Source organism: Sciurus vulgaris (assembly GCF_902686455.1).
Source record: "Sciurus vulgaris genome assembly, chromosome: 10".
Lineage (NCBI taxonomy): Eukaryota > Metazoa > Chordata > Mammalia > Rodentia > Sciuridae > Sciurus > Sciurus vulgaris.
Window position 1 is genome coordinate 43,157,715 of NC_136470.1, and position 17,824 is coordinate 43,175,538.

A 17,824-nucleotide genomic window follows, 5' to 3' on the forward strand; every position below is an offset into this window, starting at 1 on the left:
CCTTTACTAATGAAGAAATTAATTATTTTAGGCAGTTGAGGGGAAAGTAAAGAGCTTTCTCAACTTCTATTGGTTCTTGACTGCCTTTGATGCAAAATAATCCATATGCCAAAATGGCATCTTTTGAAATGGCATGTTCTCATTGCAAAAAAGACTTATTGAAAGCCAGGTGTGGTAAGGCACGGCTATACTTCCAGCTACTTGGGAGGCTGAGGAAGGTGGATTTTAAGTTCTAAGCCAGCCTGGGCAACCTAGACCCTGCCTCAAAGTAAAAAATAAAAATGACTGAGGATATAGTTCAGTGATAAAACACCTCTCTAGCATTCATCAGGCCCTGGGTTAGATTCCCAGTACTGCAGGAAAAGAAAACAAGACAAATTATTAAAAAGAATGACTGAGTATATCTATGACTCCTCCTTTTAAATTGTCTTCTTTCTTGGTTCCTTTGACTCTACCTGGTCAGTCTATTGGTCCATTTGTTACTTTATTTTCAGTTCCAAATGGTTTAAATATAAATATAATTCTAATCTCTATAGAATTGTTTGGGTTATATTATACAAAATAATTGTTAGTATTATACGTAATTAGTAAATATTTAAATGCCTATAAGCTAAGAGACTTCAAATAAAAGCCCCATTTGGGAATCTCCTCATCTTGTGAGGGCAATTTGAGAGAATATCAACTACAAGATCTCAAATTTCTCGAGGAGAAAAATCTCCAAAACTATGAATCAACACCATTCAAAACAATCATCTCAAATACAAGCATAAAAATATAGCATATGTAGAAAAGAAGATAATGTTAAAGAAACAAGGTGACTAAAGGAAAAAAATCTTCCTCTTTCAAAGATTATGATCGAATGTGATTATCTTTTTAGTCCCACAAATGTCCAGCACAATGCCAGCAATAGTCATCGGCTCTAACAAAAAACAAAACTGTCTTGATACATTGTATCAAAATTTGAAAAATCATCTGAAATACTTAAAAATAAAATTTAATTATACATCTTTGGATAAAATATTCAGGCTTTTAATTTACCTCCGAAGTTCACTCTATGATGATTATATCTAGATTTAGCTCAATATTGATTAACATATGGTTAATCTTATTCAACTGAAATGTATTTTAGGTACCCTTCTACATATACAATGGAAAACTGTCCAAAATTTAATTTTTAATCTAATCCCATTCCTAACTCTAACCCCATTCCCTCACTTAGTTTTACATTTTTCCAATATCATTTTTCTGCCACTAATTTATCTAATGTACTTATTAATTATGCTTGCTATCTGCCTTCTCCTCTCTCCCCATCAGTAGAATTTGAGATTGATGAGGCAAGAATTTGCTTATGTTTTGTTCATAACTCTATTCCTAGTGCCTAGAACAGTGAGTGATTCATAAACATTCAATTCAACTTAGTAGTTTGAGCCTGGGAATATTTATGGCAAAATATCAAAAGTGACCATGAAGAATGATAGTGGCAAGACTATTTCCATCATTCAAATAAACTAGATGACATTGTGAAAATAGCCATAAAATTATAGTGATTAAGATAACAAGAGTTATTTCTTGTCCATGGGACATCTATTCTGGGTCTGCATGAGTTTCCAGATAGATGTCTTCCATGTGTTGGCTTCGCATTCCATGCTGCCTTGATTTTATGGTACCTCTAATCAACATAGTCTCCCACAACTGCCATTGCAAAGAAGAGAACATAGAGAATTGTCTACCTGCTTTTAAATGCTTTCACTAAAAAGTGGCATGCCACTCACACTTTATAGAACAAAACAAATAAAATGGTGTGCTGGATTCCATATGGTGGGAATAACTATCTTCATGCCTATAAGGAAAAGATAACTAGAAATGATGAGCAGCACTTGTGGCTGCAAAACCTTAAGTTACTATATTGAAAAACCAAGAGTTGGCTTTGTTAGCAGAGTGCATGTTAGTACAAGAAATATATCATTATTAGAACTGGGGAAGCTATGAATTAGAGTTAGTGTGAGTATATGTTTTGAGAAAAAATTTCGAGTTTAGTTCCAGAAATGCTCAAGAAACAGTCACATAGTACCACCCCTTCAGGCACAGAAGTAATAATGGAATTCTCCAAGAGAATGTATTTTTAAAGGAGAGTGAAGGGATATGGTCAGCTCTTATGAAAAAAAAAAAAATATATATATATATCTCCAGAGGAAGAATGGCCACAGAGATAATAAGACAACTGGAATAGTGTATATTTGTGAAAGACCAAGGCAAAAAGGAGTTTTAGAGAAGAGTTAACTCCACTAAACATATTAAAACATTAAAAAAAGAGAACTGATTTGATAATCAGCAAAAGTTATATAAAATGTATGTTTTAATGGGATTGAAGCCCAGTTAGTTAATAGATCAGTTAATAGAACATCAACATTAGAGCTATTTGAAGTTTTGAACCACTAGTTTTAGAAAGTGTGTTGTTAAAGAGTCAACAGAAATAGTACTAATCTGGCTCATGGTAAATGGCTAAGTTTGGTTTTATTCTGCCATATCCTCTCATTCCCCACCCTGGAGTATATGGCATGCCATAAATGTTTATGAGAAAGTGACACCAATTTCAAAATCTGCTATCAGAAATAGCATTTAATCTATATTTTTTCATTTCATCTGATTAATACTGCCATGTAGGTATTTTCATTCCCATTTATAGATGGAGTACAGAGGTTCACAGTAAGCTCATGAGATGAGTTAGCAAAAGTCAGAGAATAACTTAAATCCTAGATCTTAGTTCCAAACCACTATTTTTCCTTGAATACATGGTAATTTCCAGGGCTTTCTTTTCTTTTACTAGAATTTGATGGTTTATGTTTAATGAAACCGAATGGACACACGTCTCTACTTATCATCGTGCACTTTTCAAAATGTACTTATCATTTTCTCTCAAAGAATATAATAGAAATCCAGATATTGCATAACTCAAAAAATGAAACATTACAAATAGTCAGTAGATCACACTATCAAAACTACTGAAATCAAATAGCCAGCAATCCATGTATCAAAAAATCCAAGAAAGAATATATATCAAAATGTTGACACTGGTTATCTCTGAGTGGTGAATGTTAAATATTATTTTCTTTATTGTTTCTTTCAGTGCTTTTCACATATTAATGAACATAAATTTCTTTTGTAATCATAACCCTCTCCTACAGCAAATATCAAATGATTACATAGTAAATAGAAATACATATAGAAATTAAAACGTCACAGCCATTTGAACTATTGAGATAGCTTAACAAACGAGTTTCTGGCTTGTCCTTCATTTATAATAATTGCCTCAGTGTAGTCCCTGTAGTTCTACTCTGAGTCTGCCAGAACCCCAGAGGCTCCTCATCACCACTGCACAAACAAAACAAATCCACGCCCGACACCCGAGATCTTTAGACCTCAGTTGGAGATTTTGGAGACAGAACAGAAGCAGCACACTGGGCAAGTAACACATTTTGGAGGGATATAAGGATAGGCCTTGCCTGAATTCTATTCCCTTCACTTGGCTTATCTCTGGACGCTCCGGTTGCCTAGTTACGAGAGCCCTCTTCCCCAAGCTCCACCTCCTTCTTCTAGACCACGCCCACTTCCCCTTCCCATTGTTCGGGAGGGGGCGGAGGGTCCGGCCTCTTCAGCCACTCAGAGTCCCCCAAGCGCAGGCCCTTTATCTCTGATTGGAAAGGCGAAATGTGGGCGGTGCTTGGGGGAGGGTCTTCCGCGCCTGGGAGGAACGTCAGCACGTCGACGCGGGGGTTTTCTCTGGCCAGGTCTAGCTAATCCGGCTCGGGTGTGCTTTTGGTACCGTTGTCCCCCGGGAGGAGGGTAGTCGTTACCCGCTCGCGGGCCGACGCGAATAGTGGGACTTGGTGCTCTCACCAGTTGCCGTCACCTCCGTCCCAACTTGTCCTCGGGGCCTATCCGTGTTAGAGTCGCCCGGGAGAGGCAGGGGCCCCTGGGATCGGTCCGCGAAAGCTAGGGGCCCATCCTCGCTGCGAGTTCGGATGGGAGGTGGCGGGAGGAGCTACCTGGGATGTTCAGTCTGATGGCCAATTGCTGCAACTGGTTCAAGCGGTGGCGGGAGCCTGTCAGGTAAACTGGAGCCAGTTGTCCTGGCGTTGTCCTAGGAAATGGGAATAGCTGCGCCCCAGGGGCCGGGCCGGGAGGGGCGGCCGCCTCTTCTCTTTGCCCCAGGCCATGGGGGTTGCTTTACTTGTCAGTTTGACTTGTCCCAAAAGGACAGATTGAAGGATGTCCCCTTTTTTTGTTTTCTGCCTCTAAGTTCTGGTCAATATCGTTAATGGATATTATATTTTAAATAGGTTTGAATTTCTTAAAAAGTTGTGGAGGGTGGAGAGTGCTAGAGAGTGCGCAAGAGAGATTTGTAAACTATCAGTTGGTTGTTTTTTTCAGAAACTTTTTTTTATGATTTTTTTTTTATTGTAAACAAATGGGATACATGTTGTTTCTCTGTTTGTACATGGCGTAAAGGCATACCATTTGTGTAATCATAAATTTACATAGAACAATGTTGTTTGATTCATTGTTATTTTTTCCCTTCCCCCCACCCGTCCCACCCCTCTTTTCCCTCTATACAGTACTTCCTTCCTCCATACTTGCCCCCCTCCCTAACCCTAACTCTAATTCTAATACAGAAACTTTTGTAATGAAACTTTTATTAAAGAGAGAGGCATGGAATATAATTTTAGTAATGTACACAGATCCCATTTTAAAACTATATCCTTCTCCAGCCTCCACTCGTGCCCCCCGCCCACACAGTTTTGTTTGAGGACTTGGTTTGAAATCTGGCTTAACTACTTAATAATTATATGACTCAACCAACCACTTTTGGCCCCACCTTCCACATACATTAAATAAGGGTAATAATATCAGTGCCTCAAAAGTGTTGTGTTCAATGAAAATAAGTGATGGATAGTAATTTCTTTAATATAGCTTCAGTTTTCATCTGGACTCCAGTAAAACCTTTTAATTGAAAGTTCCACTAAACATTTCAGTTTGTAATGCTATCTGTGTTAATATTTAGTGCCTGTTACTTTGTTGTTCATTCAACAAATACTTGTTAAGAAACGATATGTGCCATGCACTGTGTTAGGAAGAAGTCAGTGAAAATGATGCTTTTAAGTTACTTTAGAGGCCCAGGTTATAAAGAGACCTTCAGTTTCTTATTCTGTATAAATAATGTTGACTTTCCATAGTTAGGCCAAAGATAAAATATAGCAAAGTATTTTTTAAAAAGTTGTTAACATTTCAAATATCATATTTGCCAGAAGGAAAACTTATTCTTCATAGAATGAATTGGAAAAGCTACATTTACACCTTACAAGGAAAATACATGTTTATGAAAAAGAAATTTGCTTTAAATGAAACTTTGAAATGCTTTACTGTTTTTAACTGGATTTGAATGTTTTAAAAGTAAATCATATGATTGACTCTGAAGAATCAAAGATGTGTCTTTGGATGTGTAGCCTTCGATTTATTCATATTTTGGTCTGATTTCGGAGTATCATGACTTGGAAATTATTCACGATAGATGCCCCTTTATGTTTTTCTCTCAAAAAATATTTGATTTTTATGAGAGAATTTAGCATATATCCTTTTTAAATAAAAACACTCAAGCTTATTATTTGAAGAAGGGATTTTCAGTTTGATCAATCAATCTTTACTTATAGCAACTCTAGTATATTCTTGGGAATTTGTTTAAAGAAAAGTCAAGAGTTCAGAAAAAGAATTTATTGATTTAGAAATATAAAAGGTAATTGAATTTTATTAGTGAAATAGAATTAAAATTCACCCCTACAAAACAGTGTGTATTTTCTTCTTTATTAAGCAGCACCTTGTTCTGTGCTGTCTAGTAGGATAGCAACTAGCTACATATGACCAGATGACCTGTGAACATTTGAAATATGGCTAGTCCTTATTCAAATGCTGTAAGTGTAGATTACATAGTGAATTTTGAAGATTTATTATGCAAATAATACCAGTTTTCAAAAAACTGATTACACCTTGAAATTAATTTTACCTTTTTGTTTTTCTTTACTTATCAAAAATTGTGGTTACTTGAAAATTTAAACTTTGATGTAGTATGCATTCTATTTCTATTGGACCTGGCTAATCTAGATCATAGCTTATTATTAATAAAGGCCATAGGTAAACATCTCTCCATGTTGGATAGTATTACATATAAAAGGAGTTGAAAACAAGTTGGATTACTCCTGTCTAAAGTACTCTTGTCCAATACCTGGTTCATTAATAGTGACTGAATAAATATTTGCTATTATATTTAATTTGAGTACCCTTTGCCAATAATCATCATTAAATAAATAATATTAGCAAATAGTGTTGTTTATTTTACTTGAGTAAATGAGAGACAAGCAAAGTGATTTTAAAAATGTTTTATGATATTCTGTACTTTCCCAAGAATAACTGCCTGTATATTTATTTATTATGTTTTATAAATATAAAATTTATGTTTATATTTATGTTTTCCATATAATTTTTAAGTTTTTGGCTATCATATGAGATTCTTCTTTATATTTTCTGAAGATGTGTTTTCAAATATGATAATTGAGAGAAGATAATGATTATTAAAAACAGAATGTGTTCTGAGATTGCTAACTTATCTAATATATTCTGTACTCTTTGCATTTACTCAGCCATCCTCACTTAGATGCTCTCTCACAGCATATCAGTCAAAGATTGGGTCAGGGATTAGATTTGTATGATAACAAAGTAGGAGTCAAAAATTCAGAGTTAAGTTTCCAATCTAGTTCAGGAGTCAGGATCGGTACCAGGTGATTAGTAACTCAGCCAGTGTTCAAACCATAACTGCTATTACTACAAGCCAGAACCTGAACCTAGACTTTTCAAGCTATGTAATTTAATCTGGAAAAGACTGCAAAGGGTAGACCCACAGCCAAGTGGTATGCTCTAAAAGAGACAGTGCAGTGTAGTGTTGTTTTTTGAGACCATAATACAATAATTAAAACTAAAAAATTAACTTTGATATAATACTATTAACTAAACTGCACATTTTATTCTGAGTTCATCAGTTTTTTTGTTTCTCTCCAGGATGCATTCTAGGATCCCACACTGCATTTTTCATGTCTCTTTAGTCTTCCCCAATCTGTGTCCCTCAGTCTCCTCTCATATTTCATATCCTTGAGCTTCAAATAGTACTGATCAATTTCTTTTTGTAGAATCATATGTTTGTCTTTTGTTTTCTTGTGATTTAACTAATATGCTGTTATTGGGAAGAATCCCATAAAGGTAATATGTTCTTCATAGTACATCATATCAAAGGTGCTTGATGTTAGGGTCTTATTACTATTGTTAACTTTTATCACTTGATTAAGGTGATTTCTGCCAGGGTCTCAATATCATGTTTGAGTCAAATAGATTGGCATCTGAATCCTAGTAGTTGTAGCAACTTCCCTCTATTAAGTGTTGATAATTTCTGTGTTGCAGCATTTTGAGAAAGTTTTTATGCAGGTATTTGTCATAAAGTATAGGAGTCACTCAGTAAACCATACCTCTGATCCTGGGAGATAGTATGGATTAGTAATGTACTCTACTCAATTCATATTTTATATTTATCTGTAATATACCCTTCTTTTCCTGATTTAGTAAAAGGAGTCATTATCCTTTCTCAGCATAAGTCTTATGACTGTACTCTCTTTTATTTATTTCTTCCCATCATTTATCAGTCAGTGACTCCCAATGCATAAAAATCAATGTATAATTGAAGCCAAGAGATCACAGAAAGAGTTTATGGATATAAAAATAAACTTTTATCTAAAAATGTTATTATTCAGTTTTATTATCAAAAATACAAAACCACCCTCTTTAATCTTCAGAATTTCTCGTGTTTCTTTTTTAGTATGTAAACGTGCTCAAATCTTTCTTGCCTAAACAAACTACATTAAAGATATTAATTTCTTATTGCTGCTGTAACACATTCCTATACACTTAGTGATTTAATACAAGTTTTTTATCTTTCAGTTCTGAGGTCTGGGGTCTAAAATGGGCCTACAGTTTTGTCAGTTTTGTTTATTTTCCAAATCTCTAGGGGGAGAATTAATTTTTCTTTGTCTTTTCCAGTTTCAGGAGGCTGCCTGCATACCTTAGCTCTTGGCCCCTTTCCTCCTCCTTGAAAGCCAGTAGCACTTTGATTTCCTGCCTCTTTCTTATAAGAACTTTTAGGATTACTTTTGCCAATTTGGGTAATTCAAGATAAGCTCCTTACTCAAAATATTTAATCACATCTATAAAATTCCCTCTGCCATACAAGGTAACATATACACAAGTTCTGATTAGGCTGTGGACATCTTTGAGAGGCCATTACTCCATCCACTGTACTAAACAACACAGATTTTCTCCTTCCCTTTACCCTAGGATTCCCAGTTGGCAGTGGATTACTGGCACTGTATCAACTTCCTCCTCTCTCATGCATTCCTTAATTCCCTACATCAGAAGACTTCTGCCCTGACCTTTCGGTTATTGTCCTTGCTGTGCTAAATGTTGCCTGGTTATTAAATCCAGTGCATTCTTTTCGGTCCTTTCTTGTGTGACCTTTTCATATCATTTGATGCATAAGACCACTCTCTGCTTGAAATGCTCTGATTTCTTTTTCCTGATTTTTTTTTGTTTTTCTTACTGCCTTCTTCCTTTCATTTCTCTTTTTGTCAGTTAGGCTTTCTTCATCTGTCTTTTAAATTTTCACCAGGGTTCTGTGTTTCTTCTTCCACATATCCTTCCTGTGTGTAAATCTATGTTAGCATTTCAGCTACCACTTCAACATGGTTCCAGTACTAAGACTGATCTACCACTTTCATTATATGTATCTAATTGCCACAGAATCTTCAGTTTCAACACATCCAAAATTATGCCTCATCTCATTTCCATTCTACACATTCATATTGTTTTCCATATTAATGAATCTGTTTTGCCTTCTTGTTACCCAAATCAAAAATCAGGAGTGATTATGAAAACCTTTTTTGAATTTCATTCTCCCACATTGCCAGGTTTATTGATTCTGCCTGTTTTAAACAGAAGTTCTCCCTTATCTGTGAGGTGTACATTCTAAGATCCACAATGAGTTTGAAACTGTGCATAGTACTAAACACTATGTACTACATTTTTTCCTATACATACATAACAATGATAAGGTTTAATATATAGTTACAATAAGACATTAGCAACTATAACTAATAATTAGTGACCAGTTATAACAATATACTATAACAAAATGACCAGCATTCATTTCCTTGCATTAGAATATAAATAAGCACTGTGATACATTCAGTCTGATAACTAAGGCTACTAAATGACTAATGGGTGAGTAACATATATAGTATGGATGCTCTGGAAAAAAAGAGATAATTCAAAGCCAGGCAGGACAGTATGATGGCATGAGATTTCATCATACTTCTCAAAAAAGAATACAATTTAAAATTTCTAAATTGATTCTAGAATTTTCTATCTTATATTTTTGTACCACAATTGGCTGCACTATGGTTCTGTTGGGTGTCCCCCAAAGGTCCATGGGTTAAAGGTTTGCTTCCCAGGGTGATGCTATTGGTAGGTGGTGGAACTTTTAGGAAGGAGGACCCATAGTGGAAGTTGGATCATTGGGGGTGTGCCCTCAAACTGGGTATGGGAGCTTAGCTCCATCCTCTTTTTTTTTTTCCTGACTTTTGGTATAAGTGCTTTTGCTACACCATGTGCTTCCACTATGATGTGATGCCTCACCATAGGCCAAACTGAAGTCAACTGATCATTAATTGGAACCCCCAAAATTATGAGCCAAAAGGAACCTCTTCTCTTTATAATTTAATTATCTCAGGTATTTTATAGTAATGAAAAGCTTATACACTACAGGCAACTGAAACTGTACTACTTCCACTATTTCCACCTTCCCTGTTCTTTACTGTTTTAGTTCAAGTTTCTGTTCTTTCTCTCCCACATTTCTTTTACAGAATTTCTATTCTTCCATTCCAATTAATTTTCTACACTGCTGTCATTGATTTTTTTTCAATATGCAACTGACTCTAAATTTTCAATATTTCCTAATTGCTTACAGATTATTTGTGATTTGACCTGAGCCTGGCTATGTGGACTCTTCACAAGCCATTCTTTCTCCTTTGGTCATGTCAGATTTGGGGTACTTAAATTTTGTAATTCCTCTTGGAATGCTCTTATATCAACTGCTCCTAATCACGTTTTGGATCTTAGCTGAGAGATACTCTCCTTCAGGAAGCTTTCTTTGAATTCCAGCCACCATTTCCTTGGGTTGCCTCAGTACCCTGTATTTGTATCCATTTTTCTATGTATTGTAATGAAATATTAAGTCTTCACTAGGATGTCTATCGGACAGAAACTGGTATTACTTAAAACAACATTTAGAAGTAATGTATGCTTACTATTTTTTATTTAAAGGTAATTCATTATTGACTATAAAACACTGACAACACACTTTAGAATAAATAAGAAAATATAAATTACTTACAGTCTTACTCCCTAGAGATAAACTCTATTAGTATTTTGGTTGAATTGCTTCTATATATGTAAAATTTTAAACAATACTGAGATAATAAAGCACAATTTCACAACTTCTTATTTAAATTTTAGTTTAATGTCTCCTTAGCATCTTTTTTCAAGATTACACATTTTTTCTTCAACATCTTTTTAATAAAAGCTGAGTAATGTATTGTATAGATTTACTGAAGTATATATAATCATTTCCATGCTCTTGAGTATTGGTATGTTAAAAAAAAATTACTATTTATCAGTAATGCTTTGATGAGCATTTTTATGTAAATATATTTGGAAATAGAACTCTGGTTCAAATTATAAGAAAATGTTTAAGGTATTTGATATCATTAAAATAATTAATTGAGCAGCTATTAGGCTGGGAAATTCCAGTGCCTTGGCTTTCTATTTAAGCAAAGAGAATCTCAACTTCATGGAAACAGTAAAACAAAAGTTAAGCTTAACCAAACTGCTGACTAGTCTCTAACTAGAAAATTGATCAAAATCTGCCAACTAATTTCTAACTAGAGACTTCCCGCTTTTATCAAATATTTTATCTTTTGTGACGATCTTAAAAAGTTTTCCCTTTGATCCACTTGAAGGAGCATTGAACTGCTTATGGTTTTTGTGCTGCCCAATTCATTAATCAGTGATGCCCAGTAAAGTTTTGTTTTGTTTTGTTTTTGGTACCAGGGATTGAAACTAGTGGTGATTAGCCAGTAAGCTACATCCCAGCTCTTTTAAAAATATTTTATTTAGAAACATGGTATTGCTGCGTTGCTGTAGGTCCTCCCTAAGTTGTTGAGGCCAGCTTTGAACTCCTGATCCTTGTGCCTCAGCCTCCTGAGCATTGGAGTTCAGGTGTGTACCACTTAAAATTGTTAATGGGCGTCAATGAATACCCATTAAAATTAAAATTTTAATGTGCTTAAATTTGTCTTTCAATAATATCTATTGCCAAATAGCTTTTCAGAAGTGATTTATTTTCACCAGTTTCTACATTGATTTCCTTTGCAGTTTTTCCACCAGGGAAGGTACAGTTTTTATTGAATATTTTAAAAGACATTTTAAGTGTTTATAGTAGTAACTTTTCTCTGCTGTACATGTTGCAGGGATTTTCTTCCATTTGTTAGATTATTAAGTTTTTTGGTTGTCTGCGAAATATAGCTGCTTAAAACTTTTTTTATTCAAACATACCATTCTTTTAATATCATGTTTAGGAAGTTCACCAGCATTCCAAGATTATATTCACCTATACTTTTTTTTCAAAAATACTTTCAGACTTTATTTTTAAATATTTACTGTGATTTTGTTTAGAAAGCAGCCTTAATCCTAGATACAGAATCTGTCAAGCCATTATGTTCTGTAAATACCTGGACCCTATAGCCGACCTCACCTTTAACATATTATTAATACATACTTTTGAGTTATTGTGATTTATACTAAGTAACATCTAGGTGTTGAAATAATGTTACAGATATGCAAGCAATGAATGATGATTCACAAAATGTTTACTGAGAGTCAGAAGACAAAAGTTGGGCTGGGGTTGAGGCTTAGCTGTGCAACGCTTGCCTAGCATGTATGGGGCACTGGGTTTGATCCTTAGCACCACCACAGGAAAATAAATAAATAAAATAAAGGTATTGTGTCCATCTACAATTAAATATATTTTTAAAGCAAAGGAGACAAAAATTTAGAAGAAGCTATGTAATTTTATCTGGGTCTGGAAGAAATTTGTGCATCGTAAGCTTTCCAAGAACATCATTTTAGGCATGGTCCACATAAGAGAAGTAGAAATTTAAAACCAATTTAAATGAATGCATTTTGGCAACAAGCATTATAAAAATATTTTTAAATTAATTTAAAAAAAGAAACATAAGTACCTATGTGCCTGCCATCAAGATTTTACAAATATTAACCTTTAATATCACATTTCAATTTTATTTTTAAAGAACTAGGTAACAAATCCTTGAGGCTTTCTGCATCACATTCATATCCCACCATCCTTCCCAGGGGTAATCAATATCTGGAACTAATCTTTTTGCCCATCTGTGTTTTTCAGCCTCACAATTCAGGCTTTTAAAACTTTTATTTCAAATTTGGTGCTAAATGATTATTCACTGTGATCAAGTCTAAGATAAGAAACTTACCCATCATACTTAGCAATATGTATCATTGCTTTCTTTCTATGCATCATTGTGGAGTCTAGTAAAGCATACTGTGATGTAATATATCATCTCTGCTACAATTTTTATTCAGTAGAGGGCACAGCTGTCCAACACCACTTTGGGGGCCTAAATAAATGTAGCTAAATCTAGACCATTTATAGACTTTGCTGAGTTCTTAATATTCTGATTAAGCTGTCCATACAGATTAGCAAAGATTACCTAATGTGCTATATGCTGAACTGGAATGGCTTACATTTCTTTTTATCCCTTTAGTGCTTGTTTATGCATAGTGAGAATTATAGAATTGTAGGATAGAGAAGGAGCTGGACATTCCTTTTTGAATTCAATATTTTACATAGAACACACTTTTTTATGGTACTGGAGATTAAATTTAGGGCTTCATGCATGTTAAGGATAAGCTCTGCCATTGAGCTATGCCCTCTAACCCCCTGCCCATTTTATATTAAAGATGAAAAATTTAACACTAATTTGACTTGATCAAGGCTTAAAAGCCAAGATATGATCCCAAATTTGGTACTCTCTCCACTTATTAGTGCTCAGTAAATTTAGTTATTGATTTTGATGTAATTATGCTGGAATCTGCAATTTCAGTTAAACTGTCAAAAAGTAGTACAACATACAGTAAAATAATACCATGAATCTCTTTTGGTGAATTTTTTTTCTATCAATGTGTGTTTTTTTTTCACCTCACATTGTCATGAAGCAGTGTTTCTAGTCCCTTTTATATATGTTTATGTTACTTTTAGAATTTATGTACATGCTTATGTTATAACAGTTTAGAGCTTGCACCATATAGTTTTAAGTATTTTAGGTAAGAGTTTTCATGTGTCAGGCTTCATTTTTTTTAGTGCTTTCAGTAAAGTATTTCCTTGATTTGCACAATATTTTTGAAATTAGAAATACCTTTTCTCAAATGAAGTATTTTTTACTTGACGGATGAGTTTAGCCTTAAAAATATTAAAAATATTGCAATATTGCCATTCAACCAAGATTCAGAATTTAAATGGCTTCTATATTTAGTAATCTTCAATATTATGCTGCTTATATTTCTGATATCTCAATTCATATATGTGTTATGTTGAAAAGGACCCTGATTTGAGATATCCTCGTGAACTTAATTTTGGAGTCTGTTAGCCATTATGTAGATTTAACATCAAATATTAGCCCCTCAAGTCTTTACTTGGTATGTTAAATAGCTAAAATAATGTAAAACAGAACTTTTGATGTCTTATTTCCTCCCCTTTTTTTTCTAAAAATTAGTTTTAAAAATCTTTCTGTTCATTATTACCTTGAATTCATGTGCATGTAAGCTTTTTCAGAGAACCTCAACCAAACTGATAGACATGATTTTAATTGCATTATCACATTGAACTGTTATTTTGATGTGAAGTTATATAAATTAAATTACTTTCTCAATTTAAAATTATATTCTTTAGTTTTATTTAGTACGTAGTTAGTAAGTGGGGAATCAGAAAATATATTTTTATTATATTTTTTAATAAAGGCAAATTCTGGCGGAAGGTCCAGACTATACAAAGTTGTATGTATGTGATGGTCATGAAGAGCTGGGGGAATCTTAGTCATTGTACGTCTGCTAGGGAGCAGCAGGAGGAGTCTGCTGAGTCGATATACTTTAATTCTGTAATTTTAAGCAGAAAAAAATGCCATGATCAGATTTGTATAAACACCATTGTTAGTTTTTTTTTTAAGAACACATAATTCATGACTTTAGTTAATATACCTTTTATAGGTAATCTTTTTGTTAGATGCAGGAACTCAATTGTGGTTGTAATGGGCCTCAATGTGGGGGCAATAGCCAGGAAACCTTCCTGAAATGAGCCAGGTTACCTGGCTACCTGATTTAGTGTGTGTATATAAATGTGAGTAAACTTTATAGAATAAATAAAACAACTCAAGTTACTCTATAGAATAATAGTGATTGTTTTTTATAAAACTTTTTATTTAAACTTCCCATGGAAACTGCTGGGATTTCTTATTAATACTGAAACCTCAAGTAACTTAAACATACTAGAACAAAATAGTTTTGAAGTTTCAAGAAATGCAATTAAAATTTGAAGCTTTGTTTATTGCAGGATTTAGAAAAACTGAGAGCATTTAATTCTGAGCTACTGTATTTGAGGTAAAAAAAAAAAAAAAACTTTTATTTTATAAAATTTCACAATGTTTGATATTATTCATCTCTTAACCCTGCTGTAAACTTTTCCCAGTGATTCCATTTGATCTCCTCATTATTTTTTTTCTTATGATCCCCAATTTTTTTTTTTCCTGGTTGTACTCTTTGTGTTTACTTAAAAGTTTCTTGAAGTTTCATTCTTACTTATCCCCTGGCTCTTCTCCCTCCTAAGTGTGATATCACTGAGCTATATTCCTAGCTCCAAAACACTACAGTAGTCATCTTTTCTGGATAGTTATTTACTATATTGTGTTCAGGAAACGTTTTTGTACTTTAATCTTGTTCTTCGATATTTGATATTTATTAATACTTCAATGCATAATTTAGTTCTTCAAACCAAGTGATAAAATTATATTCTAAACATGTCATAGCTTCCTTAGCAAGCAAATTCGTGGTTGTATAAAAGTTCATAATGCAGATGAAATTTTCACATGGATAGAGGTTTGTGGACCTTACATACTACCTCATCTCCTTAAGTTCATTGTCTGTTAGGATCTCTTTAGCATTCCCACTGGCCTCACCATCAGCTGGTTGGGGATGGAATCTGGATGCTGCTTTTTGTGATTTATCTTATTCTTATACAAACTCAAGAGTAGACATAACTTCTGTTATTCCCCATGATGAGTATGTGATGTTGAAATATTTATATAAGATGAAGGCTTCTGAATAACAAAGTAAGTGAACATGCAGAATAAATTCATTTCTTTCATAGTAAATGTCAGGGTTCTCACTGTAGCCTATAAAAGGCTTTTTTCATAATCTGGTGTCTGAGATACAGTGTCTGAACTCTTCCTTCCAGTTTATTCTTACCTCACTTGGTTTCACCATGGTTGCCTCTTGTGGATACTTGGACATGACCACATTTCCTGACTTTTATGTCTTTACACCAGCCTGTTCTCTTTCCATACAGATACGTGTGTAACTAAGTCCCTACTTCAAGGTCTTGCTCATATTTCACCTTCTATATGAGACCTGCCCTGATCTCCCTATATAACTGCCCCACCTCCTACCCCACTGTGGTCCCTTTTATCTTGCTCTACTCTGTTCTTTTTTCCAATGAAGATAACCTTCTAACATACTCTATCACGTATTCTTGACATATTTATTTTATTATTTTCTCTCTTGCCTCCAAAATGTAAGCTTAATAAGGAAGTTTTTGGTGTGTGTTGTGTTTTTTTGTGGTGTTAGTTGCCTTAAAGAGATTTATCTAGTGCCTAGAACACTGTTATTTGGTATATAGGAGTTGGTCTGTGATTATGTAGTAGATGACCAATGTGTTTTTTGTAGAACCAAGTTTTTCTTCTTTAGTAACTGATCAATTCCTGGTTAACCTCATTATCTTTTTACCTTTGTCCTTCACTTTTTATGTGCATCCTTTGACTATATCTAGAATTTGAGAAAAAAGCAAAAAAGTCCAGATTAAAGAAAATAATACTGAGAAAAATTAAAGAACACTCTTTACTGTCATCTGAGTTCTGTTTTTAGTCTCCTTGGGATGATTGCCAGTGAAGACAGAGTATGCTTGTACTTACCCTGTAAGAATATGGCATTTTCCTGTGGCCCTAACATGTCTTTGTCTCTGATTCCCCAGAGCAGTTTTCATTCCCAAATCCATGGTGATAATGGACTGTCTCACTTTTTACATTGTACATAGATTCAGTCTGGAACAGAAATGAGCTTTACTAATGAACTGAATCACCAAGTTAATAAAGACCAGTGTAATCAGTTTGTTCCTTTATACATTTCTCATGCTTAAGAAGATCCTAGAAGTTAGGTGAATTGGGTTCTGATTCTGATTCTGTAACTGATGAGTCTTGTAACCTTTGACAAATTATTTAACTTATCTATCTTCAGTTGTAAAGTTGAGATAGATTGGTTTTGTTGTTGTTATTGTTGTTGCAGATTTGTTTTTAACACTGGAGTTTATATCAGTAACATTTTAAACTTTATATTGTGGGAGGACTCTTTCAAAATATATTAGCAATTAAGTTAATAATCACAAGCTATTGTATTACATTTAAGACTTAAATTTGGTAAGGCACTACATATCTAAAAACAAAGTTAAGCCTAAGACCTAGCAAGAATTCTTTTCTTGTGTACTTTTATAAGATAAGCAGATTTGTAATAATCCCTGAAATTCATTTAACTAGAAAATTAAGTCTTTAGCTGTGAGAAGCAACTTAGGGTTAGACTCTGTATCCCTACCTTCCTTTCTGTCTTCTTTCCCTTTTTTCTTCTCTAGCTCTTAGATTATCTATTGTACAATTTTATTTGCTTAAAGAGCAAAAGGATGGTACTTTTTTTTATGACTTTTCCTTTTAAATTTACATTTTATTTATTGTTTTTCCTACCATCCAGCAAATTGTCTTATATATTGTAGATGCTTCTTAAATGTTGCTTGAATAAATAAATCTGCATTTATTTCTTTGCTTTTGTTTTCCTAATACTAAATTAACAAAGAAAGTGATTTTAAAACTTTCTTATTTTAAGAAAGGTGACTCTTGTGATGTGGGACTTGATAATGCTGGCAAAACAGCAACAGCAAAAGGAATCCAAGGAGGTAAGCTGAAAATTATTTGCATGCCTTCTAAAGTCTAATAAATTTAAACTGTATTATTTACATATTTATGCTAAATTGCTTTATCATGTTAATTGTGTTTAGATAGTATGCACTTAAACTTATATTCTTAATATACTTGTGACTGTCATGACTAGGTTCTTACTTGTGGTACCAGCCTAATGTAGGGTTCAGATTTTAGTAGATGCAGAGATTCAGAGGCTACTCAAGTCTTTAATCAGTCAGGAGGGTATGGTATTGTGTTCTAGAAAATAAGAAGGATAAATGCAAAAAACAATGACATACCCTTGTCTTTAA

At 33.8% G+C, this 17,824-nt stretch overlaps 1 protein-coding gene across 1 annotated transcript in view; it reads left to right on the forward strand.

Annotated features, from left to right (window-relative positions):
• The first annotated feature begins 3,749 nt into the window (after nt 1-3,749).
• ARL13B (ARF like GTPase 13B) overlaps nt 3,750-17,824 on the forward strand; it is a 96,182-nt gene continuing 82,107 nt past the window's right edge. Inside the window, 3 exon segments of the mRNA XM_079155925.1 lie at nt 3,750-4,110; nt 17,440-17,456; nt 17,459-17,509. Coding sequence (XP_079012051.1) covers nt 4,052-4,110; nt 17,440-17,456; nt 17,459-17,509 — 127 coding nt within the window. The 5' untranslated portion in view covers nt 3,750-4,051.